Genomic DNA, 18,591 nt, shown 5'->3' with positions numbered 1-18,591 from the left:
ATCTCCACAAATTATGGAGATGATACCATTTCTAGTTTGAGCTTTAAAACGTCATAACTCTGAAACCATGTGTCGGATGACATCGTGCTCGCTGACTTTTTTGTTCGTCATGTGTATGCGAATATGCATGCCAAGTTTGGGCTCGATCCGTTCAGCCGTTGCGGAGAAAAAGGGGTTTTTGTGTTTTTTTCACGAAAAACAAGATGGCGGCCGAACCATGTGACGTATGACTTCGAAAAAATTTTAATTCTGAGTTTTTTTTAACTAAGCATCTGGGAAAAAAATCCCATTTTCGGGGGAGAAAATTTTTTGTTTGACGAATTCTAACCTCTTAACGTTAGCATTTTTAATATACTCGATACACATGTCTTTTGTTCCCATTGAAGAGTTCTTTAGAATGAGCCATTCCTCAAATTTTTCCATTGAGCCGTTTCAGAGATACAGAGGGGAAAATTTGAATTTGTTGTACAAGATGGCGCCCACACCACGTGACCTATGACGTCATAATTAGCATAAAAAATTCACGCGTGCGCATTAGGATCGCCTACATACGTGCACCAATCAACGCCTCCCTAGCTTCTTTTTTTTTACGCATGAAAAATAAAGGTCGGATACTTTTTGAACACAGTAGTACTGTGTTGTTGGTATACATGTCCACATAAACACACGTGTTGTGTGAAGGTTAAACAAGAAGTGGAGATTGGGGGAGGGGGGGCTGAAGAGTGGAGGAAGCTGGAGAGGGGTGAGGGGAGGGGGAGGAGCTGGAGAGAGGGGAGCTGGAGAGAGGGGGGAACTGGAGAGAGAGGTAACTGGAGAGAGAGGTAACTGGAGAGAGAGGTAACTGGAGAGAGAGGGAACTGGAGAGAGAGGGAACTGGAGAGAGAGGGAACTGGAGAGAGGGGGAACTGGAGAGAGAGGGACCTGGAGAGAGAGAGGGAACTGGAGAGAGAGGGAACTGGAGAGAGAGTGGAGTGTGTGAAAGATGAGGGAGGGGAGGAGGGGAGGAATCAGGAGAGAGACTTACCCTCACGATTCAGCAGAAATTCTGGCATGTAGAAAAACTCTGGGATGAGCTCTTTGACATCGGTTGATGACTCGTACGAGGACAGTCGCCATGTGGTGTACATGGAGTGGAATGTTCGATCAGGAATGTCAAAACTTTGATCTGTCAGACAAAGAACAATCCAGCATGATGATGTCATCTTTATATTGTCGTGCGACTCCCGTTAACACCAGAGACCGCGGATAGGCATAAACGGTTTTATTGGAGGCGACGACCAACACGGACTCAACTATGGACGTGGGAGGAAGAAGGAAAATGGAAGGCTGCGCAAGCGCTTACCTTCAACGAACCCAGGGCAGCTTCGATCCTGCAGGGAAATTAATTCAACCGGCCACAGGTTTAACAGGGGATGGAAAATAATACAAGGGTTTATTGCAAAGAAACGTAGGGACAGGAAAACGCGATATTATATACAGTTCCTAGATTGGGATCCCACACACTGACGTCAAATACAGACGGGGGGGGGGGGGGGGGGGAGTGAACAACCAAAATAACACGTCCGTTATGTAATTGGGTATGCGGAGCTCGGTCTTATCTGTCTTGTCGTCTTTAATCTCTGGCCTGGAGGAATCCTCAGCCCGCCTCGCATGCGCCGTTAGGCCCGTTCACAGCACCGAGCCTCGCTCCCGCACAAGCACCACTCCAAGCACCACGAGGTCGATCTTCACACACGATCGATAAGCCAACTCTCAAGCCAACTCAACCAGGGCCAAGACTGCGAGTCAACGCAACCAGGGACAGGACTCTCTCCACTCGAGATCGCACCGGGACTGCCAGGGCCAGGAATCTGCAATCTCCTCGGGTCTGGAATCGGCAATCTCCTCGGGTCTGGAATCGGCAATCTCCTCGGGTCTGGAATCTGCAATCTCCCCGGGTCTGGAATCTGCAATCTCCTCGGGTCTGGAATCTGCAATCTCCTCGGGTCTGGAATCTGCGCGCAGAGTTCCGCGCGCTCTTTATATAACCTCTGGCGGTGACGTCAGCCTCGGCGCGGCACCCAACCAGAGCCTCGTAACTTCCCGCCCTTTGTCGACCCGCTTCGCGCCTTCCGCGTCCATTCACGCCAACCGATCACCGCCCTCCTGGGCATGGTATAGCACGTAGCGTGTAGCATGATCATAGCTCGTAGGTGCAGCTGGCCGCGGTCCAAGCGGAGGCGCCCCGAGCCGCCCCCCCCCCACCCCCCTTGCCTGTCCGTCTTCCAAAATCATGTCAGGGAAGGGATTTATTTAATGTTGCGCCAGGGACCTAACTACGTGTCTATGTTGGTGTGCATCGCCATAAGGGACAAAGGTTTGGCTACCAGGTGTGGACACACAGGGGCGCTACTCTTTCATCCCTATTCTATTTAACACACAAACATCCTGGTATGTTCACAGGTATACATCTTACCTGACAAAACGCCTAAACACACAGAACTTATTACAGGTCAGATTCCTTACCACGACAGACGAATACCTACCTACACAGATCTATCTGGCTCTACATATTTCTACCCTACCGACATAACAATATGAGCATTACTTGGTTCTTCCTAAGAACACAGGGGTAGTCCAGCATGCACATGAGATTTTTTCGAATGTCCCTTCTTTTCTATTGTTCGACATTTTCTACAAGTTCTGGAATGTCCCTTCTTTTCTGTACTTTGCCACATGGCACAAACCCTTTTATAAAGGGGCCTTTTCAATGCCGCTGGCATTTTACCCAAGAATTTCCCTTCTTTTCTATAGTTTGCCACATGGCACATCCCATATAACGGGGCCTTTTCTATGCCCCTGGCATTTTACCCAAGAATTTCCCTTCTTTTCTATAGCTTGCCACATGGCACATCCCATATAAAGGGGCCTTTTCTATGCCCCTGGCATTTTACCCAACAATTTCCCTTCTTTTCTGTAGTTTGCCACATGGCACATTCCATATAACGGGGCCTTTTCTATGCCTCTGGCATTTTACCCAAGAATGTCCCTTCTTTTCTATAGTTTGCCACATGGCACATCCCATATAAAGGGGCCTTTTCAATGCCCCTGGCATTTTACCCAAGAATTTCCCTTCTTTTCTATAGTTTGCCACATGGCACATCCCATATAACGGGGCCTTTTCTATGCCCCTGGCATTTTACCCAAGAATTTCCCTTCTTTTCTATAGCTTGCCACATGGCACATCCCATATAAAGGGGCCTTTTCTATGCCCCTGGCATTTTACCCAATAATTTCCCTTCTTTTCTGTAGTTTGCCACATGGCACATCCCATATAAAGGGGCCTATTCAATGCCCCCGGCATTTCACCCAATAATTTCCCTTCTTTTCTATAGCTTGCCACATGGCACATCTCTATATATAAAGGAGGAGTGTCTGTCTGTCTGTCTTGATGTCCGCTTATAACTCAAGAACTACACATCGGAGAAAAGTTTTAGACACAGATTCGGAATCAGCATAAAATCCCGGTGGTTATAGGCGACTTTTTATTTTAATATCAATGGTTTAAAAAACCGCGCCAGCTGCAATTCCATGGTGTAGTTTGTGGCGGCGCTATTGCCCCTTTCCGAATCCCATGACGCATTGCGGTTCCGATTCACGATAAGGTCTATGCGCTATCACTGACACTTTTCCACCTTTTCCATACCTTTTAATCAGATTTACCTTATCGTCCATCGTAACCACATTACGCTTGGAAACACTAGCATTATCCTTCTTCGGACCCATGGCTAACACAGACACAGTAAAGGAATACTGTACGTCGCCTGTTTTGAATGCGAATCAGCGGTTGTACAGTATACTGTACGTACATATTTATATATTTTTAATGTGCTTTTTATTGTATTTTAAATTGTTTTTTAGCTTCTTTTATTGTTAATTTATGTACTATTTTATTTATTTTAAATATATTTTTAAGGAAAACAAATGTTTTCACGTCGGTAGGAGTGACGTAATGTCGCACATAATGACGTTCGCTGCCCGGTCATGAAAGAAATTATGATTCTTGACAAAGTGACATGCAGATCAGGCAGTAAACCTCCCAACTGAGTTTCTCAACAGTCGTCAGCCTCAATTCTAAAATCCTTAATTTTCATCCTATTGACTTGAACTTTGAATAGGATTTACATATCGGCTTACTGAATTAAACCACCAACTATTTTTGAGATCAGCATCGTCCAAAAGGTCAACATAGGCCAAAGGTCAACCACTTTTCTTCAAATTTCTAAAATCCTCAATTTTCATCCGATTGACTTGAACTTTGAATAGGATTTACATATCGGCTTACTGAATTAAACCACCAACTATTTTTGAGATCGGCGTAGGCCAAAAGGTCAACGTAGGCCAAAGGTCAACCACTCTTTTTTTTTTAGTTTCTAAAATCCTCAATTTTCATCCGATTCACTTGAAATTTGAATGGGATTTACATATCAGCAAACTGAATTCAACCAACAACTATTTTTGAGATCACCATAGGCCAAAAGAGCAACATAGGCCAAAAGTCAACAACAATTTCAAATTTCTAAAATCCTCAACTTTCATCTGATTGACTTGAAATGTGAAGAGGATTTGCATATCAGGTCACTGAAATTGAACCACCAATTCTTTTTGAGATCAGCATAGGCCAAAAAGTAAACATAGGCCAAAGGTCAACAACTTAAGGTGAAGTTTTTAAAATCCTACATTTTCATCCAATTGACTTGAAATTTGGATAGGATTTGCATATCGGGTCACCTAATTCAACCACCAATTATTTTTGAGGTCTAAAGGTGAAAATATCAATATGGGCCAAATTTCTAAAATCGTCAATTTTCATCTAATTGACTTGAAATTTGAAGAGGATTTGCATATCAGATCACTGAATTAAACCACCAATTATTTTTGAGGTTAACATAGGCCAAAAGGTCAACAACTTATTTCAGGAATATTTCAAGACATATTTCTGGCGCAGGGGCAATCAATGAAGGTTGTAGGCTACACATGGGAGAACAAAACGTGGAATCGCAGGAAGAAGGACATTCCAGTAGACAATTATCCTGGAGTTTATGCCAGCAGCGCAATTGGCAGAGTCTACACAGTTCATCCAAAGAACAGAGACTGTTTCTTTCTGCGCCTTCTCCTGCACACTGTCAGAGGTCCAACATCCTTTAAAGATTTGCGACGGGTTAATGGTCAAGATTGTGCCACCTTCCCCGATGCCTGCCGACTCCATGGTCTATTGGAAGAAGATATAAACCACCTTTAGAGGCCATTTTTCCCCGCAAGGCGGGGGTTGGCCTTTTTCGGGAACCGTGGTTGTTGTTGTTTTTCGGTCCCCTTTTTGAAGCAATGTTTTACGGCCGGATGCCCTTCCTGACGCCAACCCTTTTTGCCGCCTTCAACGACAAACAGGGAATTACCAGTGAACTGGTACTCAATTAGCCGACCTCGGAAGGATGACAGGCTGAGTCAACCCCCCTGGCGTTAATTCAGCAATCGACCGGGATTCGAACCCAGGATCCTTGGATCCTAAGCCGGCACCCTAGCCGCTAGCCCAACACCAGGGTTGGAAGATGATGCAGATGAATGCAGATGCAGATGCAGATGCAGATGAATGATGATGCAGAGGGAAGAAGAATTGGAAGAAGATGAACATTGGAAAAAAGCCATGGATGAGGCAGCAGTCTCACAGGCACCAAAACAACTACAGCAGCTGTTTTCCATCATATTGGCAGCATGTGACATTCAGGATCCAGAGAAGCTCTGGGAGGACCACAAAGGAAATATGTCTGAAGACTTTCTTCACTTGGCCAGACGTCAGAACCCTGGTGTGGATATTGATTTCAACTGTGCAATCTACAATCAAGCCCTGATTGAGCTAGAGAAGCACCTGATTGCCTATGGAACCACTATGGCAAATTGTGGAATGCCCCAACCAGAAAACAGCATTGAGGGAATGGCTCAGGGGCTTCTGAGGGAAACAAACTACAACATGGAAGAGCTGACCACATTTGTAGAGCAGAATGTCCCAAGAATGGTTGAGGACCAACAGCAAGCCTTTACTTCTATCCTGAAGAATGTTGATGATGATGCTGGCAAGATATTCTTCCTCGATGCTCCTGGCGGGACAGGAAAAACATTCCTCATTAATATCATCCTGGCCAAGGTTCGTCAAAATTCGGAAATTGCTCTGGCTGTGGCCTCAAGTGGAATTGCAGCTACACTTCTTGAAGGAGGAAGGACAGCACACTCAACTTTCAAACTGCCTTTGGATTTGACCAAGCAAGACACCCCAACCTGCAACATTAGCAAGAATTCAGCAAAAGCCAAGATCCTTCAACAGTGCAAAATCATCATCTGGGATGAGGCTACTATGAACCACAAGCAGGCATTCGAAGCAGTGAACAGAACACTCCAAGATATTCGCAACAACAAGAAAATCATGGGTGGTGTGACAACTGTTCTGGCTGGAGACTTTCGTCAGACTCTCCCAGTCATCCAACGGGGCACAAGAGCAGATCAAGTCAAGGCCTGTATCAAGTCTTCTTATCTCCTCTGGCCACATGTGCAAAGACTTACCCTGAATACCAACATGAGAGTCCACCTTCTTGGTGACAACACTGGAGGGGCGTTCTCAAGCCAGCTTTTGAAAGTTGGCAATGGCCTATACCCTCAAGATGCATCAGAACAAATAATTCTACCATTTGGACAGTTTGTTGAAACAAAAGATGACTTGATCAAAAAGGTCTTTCCCAATATGGAGACCCAGTTCCAGGACTCATCGTGGCTTGCCGAAAGAGCCATTTTGGCCCCCAAGAACAATGCTGTTCAAGAGATCAACAATTTGCTCCTCCACCAACTTCCCGGTTATGAAAGAAATTATGATTCTCTTGACAAAGTGACAGATGAAGATCAGGCAGTAAACTTCCCAACTGAGTTTCTCAACAGTCTTCAGCCTCAAGGACTCCCAACACACAGGTTGATTCTCAAGGTGGGAGCACCAATCATGCTTCCAAGGAATCTTGATCCACCAAAGCTGTGTAATGGAACACGAATGACAATCCAGCAAATGATGCCGCATGTCCTAGAGGCAACCATCCTCTCAGGACAATACAGAGGAGAGAACGTTTTCATTCCAAGGATACCACTTATTCCACCTGACCTTCCATTCTCCTTCAAGAGGATTCTGTTCCCCATCAGGCTATGTTTTGCTATGTCCATCAACAAGGCGCAGGGGCAATCAATGAAGGTTGTAGGCCTGAACTTCACAGAACAAGTGTTTGCCCATGGCCAGCTGTACGTGGGCTGCTCGAGGGTTGGAAAACCAAGCAATCTTTATATCTTGGCACCAAGTAAGAAAACCAGAAATGTTGTATACCCAGAGGTTTTGAGAAATTGAAAATTGACAAAACGTCATGTAGGAAATGTACTGTGATATTGCTCTAAAATATACATGTTCTTTTCATCATATATATATAGTTAGGTCCAAAACTTCAATTCCGTGACCATTTTCTGGCTAGTAAGGTTTGACGATTGATTTGACTTCTATTGACATTTTATAACAAAAATAGCCTCTATGTCCCTCCCAAAAATCCCGGCATTTTTCGCCAGAGGCCCGAATCCAAGATGACTGCCGGCACTATCTTGAAAAATTAAGTTTTGAACCAGAACACCTAGAATCACGTACAAAGACACTTTTTTGGGTAATTTGACCACGAGGATTCCGAATCTGACATTAGTTTGACGTTATGACATTATTTTGACCCAGAAATCCAAGATGGCCACCATCCAGTAGAGCGAAAATGCAACTTTTAAATGGGAGAACATATGATCATGAATTAACACATTATTTTGGCTAAATCTATACTGGCCACGGAATTGAGGTCCTGATTAGTGAATTGCTATTTTCTTGTTTTTTATTTGTCTGTGTGTGTAATGTCATATACTTATTTCTGTCTTTCCAGGGAGTATACGAGCGAATGAGACGGCACTGAGAAGCGCAGTATTCAGAAGATAGCTGTCAAGAGAATGTCCACCGTTCCGTGTGTCCTCCAGTGTGGCGGGCTTTGCAATGAAGCCACTGATGTCGTTACCTCCGTTGAGAGTTGGGAAAATCTCAAGAAAAAAGCCCTGTTATGGAGCGGTCTTGACAAGTTCGGAGACGTTTATGCAACAGTCAATTGGGATAATGGTCCCGGCAGACAATGTGTCCATAAATCATGTAGGCTGACCTTATGGAATGCTAATAAACTGGAGCAGGCCAAGACAAGACAGAAAAAACGAGAAGTCAAGGAATGCCAATCTCAGTCTTCGTCCATGTCTGAGGCTTTCCCCCCGGCTGCTTCTCCACCTGCCAAGCGGCTGCGATCAAGTGTAGAAGGGCTGATACATGAAAAAACAAAATGTGTCTGGTGCTGTAAACCGGAGTCGGCAAAGCACCCAGAATCAAAGCTGTCCCTGATTTCGTATGATAATGCATGGGCAACGTTCAAGAGTCACACGGTGGTCCTCGAAGATCAGAGCATGCGAGACAGAATCAACTGTGTGATCGATTATGCAGCTGATGACCCATATGCGATTGAGATCAGATATCACAACAAATGCTGGTTGAAATATGTGCGTAGTTACCAGAAAATGAGTGAAGATGACAAACTCCCACGCATGCACAATGTCAATCTCCGTGAGGCTCAGACTATCTTCTTTGACCACATCAGAACAGTTATCTTTGAGGAACGTGAGCTAAGGTCACTACAGAGCCTCCTCAAAGACTACAGCTCTATCATATCTCGGTATGGCTTCTCAACATCCAGCATCAAGTCATCCTTTATCAAAGATATCCTGACCCGGGAGTTTGAGGGCAAGATCGGCTTCCACTCCCACCCTCAGAGAAACCAGAGCGACCTAGTCTATGACACGTCTGGGGGTGGTTCATATGTTGAAGCAGCACTCTCCGCCATCGGTGTTGGCAGTGAACAACTGGTGCACAATGTGGCTAAGCGGCTCAAGGATGATGTCAAGTCAATCAAACCCATCCCATGGCCGCCAAGAGTCGAGGAGCTAGAAGAGGAGGAAGAGCTCTCGCCTCTCATGGTGCAGCTGCTATCTGCTTTGCAGGGGAAGAAGGAGGTAGATCTGTCTCCCAGCACACTCTCTCTCACCTCTCTCATCACGCAGTACATTACAAAGCGACCCACCACTACCGCCATCAATGCCACCGTCACCCTTCATGGGATGACTCGCAGCAAGGAGCTTATTGACTCTTACTACAAGCTGGGCATGGGGATCAGCTACCCGAACGTGCTTCTCCTACGTGACCTCTGGACCATGCATGACCTCGAGCGATGTTTGCTCTGTCCTGATGAGATCGCTGAGGAAGAACCAAGCATTAGTATCATTGACAATGATGACTTTACCAACGACACGTTGACAGGAGGGGGTACTGCACACCGCTGTAACTGGATGTTTCTGCAGCGTCTAGAACGTCTTGTACCGGATTATGAGGCTAACATCCATGGCTGAGGCCCGTGCAGCAAAGTGGAAGACACTGAAAAACAAATCATTTATCCGTCTCCCTCCAGATGCAAACAGCCTACGCCAACACTGCCTCCGAGCAAACTACTTGGCATATCTTGTGCGTCATCCCTCCAAGAAACACCACCCCTCGCCACTCGGACATGGCTGGGAGCTGGTGGGTGGTCGCTGTCGCCCTGTCCGCCACACGCAACCTGCCCTCCCGACACATCTACCTGCACCGGGGCCAGCTGAAGAGAGTGAGGAAGATGAGAGCCAGGAGGGGAATGAGGAGCGAGATGATGATGTACAAAGGCGGGGAGATTCATCGGAATCTGATGATTCAGATTCTAGTGAAGCAGAATGCTCTGATTCGGACTAATCATATAATTAAAGGTCATATTGATTAATTACTTCATTTGAAAACTGTTCAAGTCACAGCTATTAAAAATAGCTTATTTTGAAGTGTAATGAGTTTACTTGTCATGCAATCATCAATTACTTTACTGCAAGATATCCTTATGGAGGTAGTTTCTTTAACATGTTTAAGTACAAAAGTTGCATTTTCGCTCTACTGGATGGTGGCCATCTTGGATTTCTGGGTCAAAATAATGTCATAACGTCAAACTAATGTCAGATTCGGAATCCTCGTGGTCAAATTACCCAAAAAAGTGTCTTTGTACGTGATTCTAGGTGTTCTGGTTCAAAACTTAATTTTTCAAGATAGTGCCGGCAGTCATCTTGGATTCGGGCCTCTGGCGAAAAATGCCGGGATTTTTGGGAGGGACATAGAGGCTATTTTTGTTATAAAATGTCAATAGAAGTCAAATCAATCGTCAAACCTTACTAGCCAGAAAATGGTCACGGAATTGAAGTTTTGGACCTAACTATTTGTCTTATTCTTATTCAACCCGGGCGAAGCCGGGTACCTCAGCTAGTCACATATAAAGGGGCCTTTTCTATGCCCCTGGCATTTTTCACAAGATACATTTTAAATACAAACAAAATGCATTTGTTCATCATACAAGACTTTATTCAAGATGATATAAAAGACTTCAAAAAAGGGGAAAAAATATTCAACCCAGACAGGATTCAAACCCACAATCCCCAGCTTGGGAGTCTGATGCGTTATCCATTAGGCCATTGAGCCAGCACATTATAATTTTTTAAAATTAAATATTTTAAAGGGGTATAAAATGTTCATATATGTATATTGTTACGTTTGTAGGAGGTAGGCAACACCTTAGTCTAGGTAGAATTGCATAAGCTCCAACTGTCGTGAAGAAGAAGAAACACCATGTATCATAAGTAGGAAATTTGTTTAGACCGGATGTCGTGCAAGTGTATCTTTGTCCCCATGAGAGGGGTGCGGTTTGTTAATTAGCTAGAGATTATGGGTAATTAATCCCCTGTATGGAATGGCCTCTGTTATTTTTCCTTTGTTCCTTATGACACAGCAGCACACACACCTAGACAAAAATCGGCCATTAACCACACTAAATAAAAACCAACCGGAAACAGGACATTGAGCACTACCGTGGATAACATCGACCTGGTGAGCACAGAGGCACAAAAGGTCCGTGAAGCCATGCCCCGAAGAGCAGTGATTGGTCCGGGATCGATTGGCAAAAAGACTACAAAAATGGGACTCGCTGATAGGAGCGGACATGGAGACGTCGTGAGATGACGTTAGAGCCTTGACTATAAAGGAACATTCGGCCGACATTTTGTTCTTGCACAAGGGAGATTCATCACGAACAGTTGTGTCCCGACATTTTGTCTTTCTTCTTCTCTCGCTTTCCTCGTGGCTTTCTCTCTTGTGTTGGGGTGCTCCGGAGCGAGTGACATTCATAAAGAACGGGGACATATACTGTGCGCTCTTGAGCGAGGCACATTCATTGGGAGCAGCCATAATTTTGTATCTCTCGGTTGTTGGATCTGGTGGTGAACGGTCGTGTTCCGACATCTTCATCGTGATCGTGAGGAGGAACTGCGGACCGAGAACTGTGGTTTCCCACGCAAGGATGATGAAGACGAGCGTGGCTGGGCAAACAGGGTGCGCGAGGCCTAGTTCGCACCCACGGCAGTGCAGCCTGCGGTTTTCCCGCCAAGGACGCGAGGGCCCAGAATGATTCCTGACGAGGTTCAAGAGTCGCTTAGAGCTAAGTGCCACAAATAACACATTTATTTTCCAGTTATTGTATCCCTTGTGTTGTAATCGAGTCTGTATGGGAGCGCTCCAATTAGGAGTTTAGTTTTGCCGTGTTTTATTCTGTTACCGGCCTTTCGTTAATAAAGCCGGCATTTTCTTTTACATTGTAAATCCTATGTCAGTTGAATTAATTATTGCAGGTTTGAAGACTGCTGGTGGGATTCGTGAAGGTACGCTATACGGACTCCCTCCACGCGCGTATTCTCCGTCATCATTGAATTGAACGCCTCAGAGTTAAAGCTCGTTCGTGTCACCCTGCGGTGTTCACCAGAGGGCAGGCACACGACAATATTTACATGAGGGCCAGTCAATACGTAACTTTAAAATGGCGATATAAATTCGAGAATGTAATGTGTGTAGATGTAGATGACATATGTTATATGTATGGGTAAGAGTCATGTTTTGCCTGTTTTAGATCTGGCAACATTGAGCGTATGATGTCAGTAAAGCAGTTCCAAGATGGCGGCTCCCTTAAAAGCATGCACCAAGGAGGAGCAACGTTCTGGCATCTGTTTCTTGGGAAGTGAGGGTGTGAATCCCAGTGAAATCCATCACAGAATGAAGATGCAATGTGGTGACGCATGTTTATCGCTGCAGCAGGTGCACAACTGGGACAGGAAGTTTAAAAGTGGAGTGTCCAGTATGACAGACGCTGCTCGCTCGGGCCTGCCTCACACAGCCAACACACCAGAAATGGTTGCAGGAGTTGAGCAGGTGCTGAGGGAAAACTGTCGCATTACGCTGGATGAAGTGGTCTCCAAATTGAACATTAGCCCTGGTTCAGCACACCATATCATTCACAAAGTGCTGGGGTACCGCAAAGTGGCTGCATGGTGGGTGTCTAGACAACTCACACCCGAACTGAAAGAACGGCGAGTGGACGCATGTGAAGAACTTCTGTGATGCTACAAAACTGAAGGTGATGCTTTCTTACAGTGCGTAGTGAATGGGATGAAAGCTGGGTCCACTAATTTCAGCCACAAACGAAGAGGGCAAGCAAAGAGTGCCGCAATTCAACTTCACCGAAGCCCAAAAAATTCCACACACAGCCGTCCACTGGAAAAGTGATGCTGACGCTCTTCTGGGATAGTCGAGGCCCACTTGTAGAGCATTACATGCCCACAGGGACCACAATCACCAGTACATCATACTGCAACCTCCTTAAAAATCATCTGAAACCAGCAATCACATCAAAACGTCGTGGACTATTCACTACCGGTGTTTTGCTGCAGCATGACAATGCTCGGCCCCCAAACTGCCCACGCTGCAGCTGCAACAATCGAGGACCTGCATTTTGAGTGTCTTCGTCGTCCACCCTACTTGCCAGACCTCTCCCCTTCGGATTACCACATCTTTGGGCCACTTAAAAAGGCGCTTGGTGGAACCACTTTCCGATCCGATGAAGAGATCCAAAAGGCGGTGCGCACACAAGCAGCCAAAATATATTTTTTCCTGGAGGAATCCGGCCTTAGTAAAGCGCTGGAAAAAATGCATTGAACGCAATGGAGATTATGTTGAAAAATAACAGTTGTTACACACGTACATGCAATAAACAAGTTGTGAAAAATATTTTAAGGTTACTTATTGACTGTCCCTCGTATATATAATATACCAGTAGAAGACGACAAACGAATTTTCAGTCCCCATGTTAAAGTTGCACACAGAGAAACGATCCCATATAAAGGGAAGGGTACTTTGTGCCTCCCTTTGATTATTCAAGACGATATAAAATACTTCAAAAAGTAAGAAGAAAAAAATTATTCAACCCAGATGGGACTTCAACCTACACTCCCCAGCTTGGGAGTCTGATGCTTCATCCATTAGGTCATCAAGCCAGCATCCTTAGATTTGGGTAATAACATTTTGAAGAGTTATAAAGTATGTATCTTACTATAATTCACTAAATGTCTGTCCGTCTGTCTGTCTGTCTGTCTGTCTGTTCGAAGGTACCGTAAAAACTGCTGAACCGATCGCAAAGATATTTTGGGTGGATAATCCTGGGATCTCCAGGAAAATAGGCTATTTAGTTTTCCCAATTTCAGCTTTAGTCTCCAGCATTCTCAGGTATGGACTCCCGCATAACATTCGCGTTCGCATAACGTTGATTGTTCTCATTGTGACGATGTTGCTTTCCCGGGTGCTGCGCAATTGGTGCAGCCGTTTGTGCGGCAGCCGGGAAAGCAACATGTCTCCATCGATCGCTAACAGATCGCTGTCTCCATCGATCTTGCCAAGGCCGTAACAGCTATCGGCTCAAAAACCTTTTAACTGTTGATTTGGTACAGTTGCACGTATCGGGAATTTGGTACACGTATCGGGAGTACATACGACATAGCGATTGTGAACACGATTATCGATCACGATCATCACGATCATAGTGTATCGATCACGATTTGAAACACAATGGAATAATATTTACCGATATGAACAGTGATGTGGCTTTTATTGAAATTCTAAAGATACTGTTTAGATTTTGATGATTTGCGTGTGATATGATTCAACGGATGTTTATATGAATCGTTTAAAATTTTTAAAACCTTCAATTTCTGACATTTTGCCTTTTCATTTGGGCCTCCCAATTGAAGCCCCGCCCATCGGGCAGGTACCGTTGCTAGTATATTTTAATACATTTATTTATGTATATATATATTTATATATATTTAATTTAAAGCAAAAACTATCGCACTTAGGTGGAATTTGTTTTGAAAGCCATTAACTAGACCTATTGGCCGATGTATATTCCAGGTGTCAGCTAGTTTCAATGTATAGTCCTTCAGATATGACCGCCAACACATTTTGGGCGGACGGACGGACAGACAGACACCAACGTGATTTCGAAGGTTTTCTAAATAAAACTCAAGAATGTGGAAACAGACGTTGCTGAAATTTGGAACATATTACCTCAACATACAAAGCATTTACTTCTGAAATTTGCAGCCAATTTCGTCCAGGAGAAGCCGAGAACGAATTTTCAGTCCCCATGTTCGGGAACTGGGAACGTTCGGGAACGAACCCCAGCCTGGCGTTGGCTTAGCGACTAGGGTGCCAGCTTAGGATCCTAGGATCCTGGGTTCGAATCCCAGTCGATCACTGATTTAACGCCAGGGAGGTTGACTCAGCCTGTCATCCTTCCGAGGTCGGCTAATTGAGTACCAGTTCACTGGTAATTCCCTGGTTGTCGTAAAAGGCGACAAACAGGGTTGGCGGCAGGAAGGGTATCCGTCCGTAAAATATTGCTTCAAAAAGGGGACCAAAAAACAACAACAACCACGGTGCCCGAAAAAGGCCAACCCCCGCTTGCGGGGAAAAATGGCCTCTAAAAGTGTTTTTATTATTTTTTATGTTAAAGCTGCATCGAGAGAAACGATTCCTTATATAAAGGGGGGTGGGGTGGGAGGGTGTTTTGTGCCTCACTTTGATAAAAATTTATCCCACCCCACTTTAAAAGAACACTGCACTGTGTCTCTTACTTATTAAATAGAAGAATAATGAAAAGTGTTAACTACAGTCACGTGAAAAAGTAAGTACAGCTCATGTAAAGTTTTGACTTTTTCAACATATTTCAACATACAGCCATTTGATCTTCATTTCAACAATATTGATAGATAAAGGTGATATAATATAACAAATATCATGAAACATTTACATTTTGTCGTCCATTGTATAATTTAAATGAACATAAATGCAAATTTCACATGTGGAAAAAGTAAGTACACCCTTGGCTCTAATCGGTGGTATTGCCCCCTTTAGCAGAATCAACCTCAAGTAGGCGTTTCTTATAACTGTCTACCAGTCTCTGACATCGACTGGGAGAAATTTTTGCCCACTCCTCCATGCAGAATTCTTTCAGCTGTGCGAGGTTTGAGGGGTTTCTTGCATGCACAGCTCGTTTCAAATCCCCCCACAACATCTCGATGGGATTTAGATCCGGGCTTTGACTTGGCCATTCCAGAACCCTCCATTTCTTTATTTTCAGCCATTCCTTGGTGGATTTACTGGTATGTTTAGGGTCATTGTCATGTTGCAAGGTCCACCTTCGGTTGAGCTTCCACTTTCCGACAGATGGCCTCACATTATCCTCAAGCACCCTCTGGTACAATGAAGAATTCATAGTGGATTCTATGATGGTGAGCTGCCCAGGCCCTGATGCAGCAAAGCTGCCCCAACCCATGATATTTCCACCACCATATTTTACAGTTGGTATCAGGTTCTTGTGGTCAAATGCTGTCTTTGGTTTTCGCGAAAAATGTCTTCTGGTACTGTGGCCAAATAGCTTTACCTTTGACTCATCTGTCCAGAGCACATTGTTCCAGAAGTGCTGGTCTTTGCCTAGGTGTTCATTGGCAAACTTTAGTCTTGCCCTGATGTTCTTTCTGGACAACAAAGGTTTCCTCCTGGCGCACCTCCCATGTAGATCAAATTTGTGCAGCCTCTTTCTAATGGTAGACTCGTGCACTTTGACATCAACAGTGGCAAGCGCTACCTGTAGGTCCCGTGATGACCTTCTGGGGTTCTTAGAGACTTCTTTCAGCATCTTGCGGTCTGCTCTCGGGTTGAACTTGCTGGGGCGGCTTGGCCTGAACAAGTTGGCAGTTGTTTGGAATCTTCTCCACTTGTAGATGATCTTCCGGACAGTCGAATGATTTATTTCAAATTGTTTGGAGATCTTTTTAAATCCCTTCCCAGACTCGTAGGCATCTATAACCTTCTTTCTGAAGGCCCCAGAGAGCTCTTTTGATCTCGGCATGGTGACGCCGCACACTACAACAAGAAGGAGCAAACCAAACTAAATGTCTGAGGTTTAAATAAGACAGGTCCCTCCAAGATCCTCTCCAACGATGTTCTAATCATTTGCATGTGAGCTGGTGCACCTGATTCTAATTTTATGTATTTGAAGTAGTGATAAATGTCGGGGTGTACTTACTTTTTCCACATGCGAAAGTTGCATTTATGTTTATTTAAATTATACAATGGACTACAAAATGTAAATGTTTCATGATATTTGTTATATTATATCACCTTTATCTATCAATATTGTTGAAATGAAGATCAAATAGCTGTATGTTGAAATATGTTGAAAAAGTCAAAACTTTACATGGGGTGTACTTACTTTTTCACGTGACTGTATGTTAAGCCAGGCAGTGACACACCTTGGTAGACAAGAAACATTTTGGTGAATGGTGGAAGCCGGACGAGAAAGTGTAGAGTGGTGCCACTGTTGGAATAGTGTGATCCATAGTGATAGGGTTGTACTGGTGGCATGGGGTCATCTTCCCGGCCACCCTTTTGGAACTCTTCCTCTAACCACTGACACAGACACAAAGGAGAAAATAATCAAATAACTCTCCACAATGTGCACAAAAACAATATTGAACAATGATTTTCATGAAATAAAAACAATGTTTCAGAATTGATTATTCATCTATATATATAAAACACAGTGTGTGTGTGTGTGTGTGTGTGTGTGTGTGTAATGTTACCGATAGACTCCTAAACGGAGAGGCTTACGTGCTTGATATTTGACAGACATGGCATTGAGCCTGGGACGAACATGGCCGAACTCAAAATATTTGACATTCCATATTTTTTATTCATATTTACCTCAGCGCATTTCAGCAAAGTACCCGCTAATCTCAGCCGGTTCCAGAGCAGCTCGCTGATTCGCTCAGAGCGATCACGTGATGTTCCATTACCGCCGCCAGACTGATTCGCTCAGAGCGATCACGTGATGTTCCATCCTGTCACACGTCACACGTTTTTTCACCTTTTATGCGATCGTGTTTTGTATCGATTTTGTGCGATATGAATTAAATGTCTTTGAAACAGCTGTGAAACGTCTTTCCACAACCCTTCCGTAACTGATTGGAGCAGTTTATTGCCGCACAAAACGAGATCCGCGAAGCGAGTTGGTCGAGCCGTTTCGCTCAGAGCGATCACGTGATGTTCCATCCCGTCACACGTCACACGTTTTTTCACCTTTTATGCGATCGTGTTTTGTATCGATTTTGTGCGATATGAATTAAATGTCTTTGAAACAGCTGTGAAACGTCTTTCCACAACCCTTCCGTAACCGATTGGAGCAGTTTATTGCCGCACAAAACGAGATCCGCGAAGCGAGTTGGTCGAGTCGTGCTGACCAAGATGGCGACACGGCGGCTTCACTTTTCACGGAGTATGAGCGTTCTATATATTTTCAATTCAGTGCGCCCGTGATTTGTGGCATAGACATGACCATTGGGCCTTCACGGTGTAATTTGTGCGAGGCTTTTGTCCGAGTGAGCTTGAGTCGAGAGGGCGAATGTACGGGTTGGGAATGTACGGGTCTCCCCTTCCCCCGCCTGGCAACGCCCGGTACTGGAGGACGTCACAGGATCGGTGAGTCTCCAAAATCCGCTTCGTGCTGTTGCGAATATGCAGGACTATGTCCGATTGTTGTGCTGCTCTCCGACCATGAGAACTGCAACGTCATTGTTGACTGGCCATCCCCTTCCCTCCCCCCTCCCCCCTCACCTCTCCACCCTACCCCTCCCCTTCTCCCCTCCCCTCCTCCCCTCCCCCTCCCTTTTCCCCCCTCCCCATCCTCCCCTCCCCCTCCCTTTTCCCCCTCCCCCCACCCCTTCCCCCTCCCCCTCCCCCTCCCATCCCCCCCCTCTTCCCTCTCCCCTCCCCCCTCCAGCCCCCTCCCCCTTCCCTTCCCTCCTCCCCTCCCCCCCTCTCACCCCCTCCCCCCTCCAATCCCTCACCCTCCCCACCCCCCCCCTCTTCTCCCCTCTCCCCCTCCCCCCTCCCACTCTTCTCCCCTCCCCCCCGTTCCCCTCCCCTCCCCCTCCCCTCCTCTGCCCGGCAATGCCGGG

At 45.2% G+C, this 18,591-nt stretch overlaps 1 protein-coding gene across 1 annotated transcript in view; it reads right to left on the bottom strand.

Annotated features, from left to right (window-relative positions):
- The window catches only part of LYST (lysosomal trafficking regulator), a 457,799-nt gene that overhangs the window by 69,601 nt on the left and 369,607 nt on the right, over positions 1–18,591 (bottom strand). The window contains exons 45-46 of the mRNA XM_078785068.1: positions 16,888–17,044; positions 1,025–1,165 (exon numbers count right to left, since the gene is read on the bottom strand). Of these exons, the coding sequence (XP_078641194.1) occupies positions 1,025–1,165; positions 16,888–17,044 (298 nt within the window). The remainder of the gene's footprint in view (positions 1–1,024; positions 1,166–16,887; positions 17,045–18,591) is intronic.

The sequence above is a fragment of the Myxine glutinosa genome, chromosome 9 (genome assembly GCF_964187855.1).
Source record: "Myxine glutinosa chromosome 9, kmMyxGlut1.1, whole genome shotgun sequence".
In the NCBI taxonomy this organism is placed as follows: Eukaryota; Metazoa; Chordata; class Myxini; order Myxiniformes; family Myxinidae; genus Myxine; species Myxine glutinosa.
The sequence above is the reverse complement of the archived record's forward strand: the minus strand, read 5'-3'. Positions and strand labels throughout refer to the sequence as shown.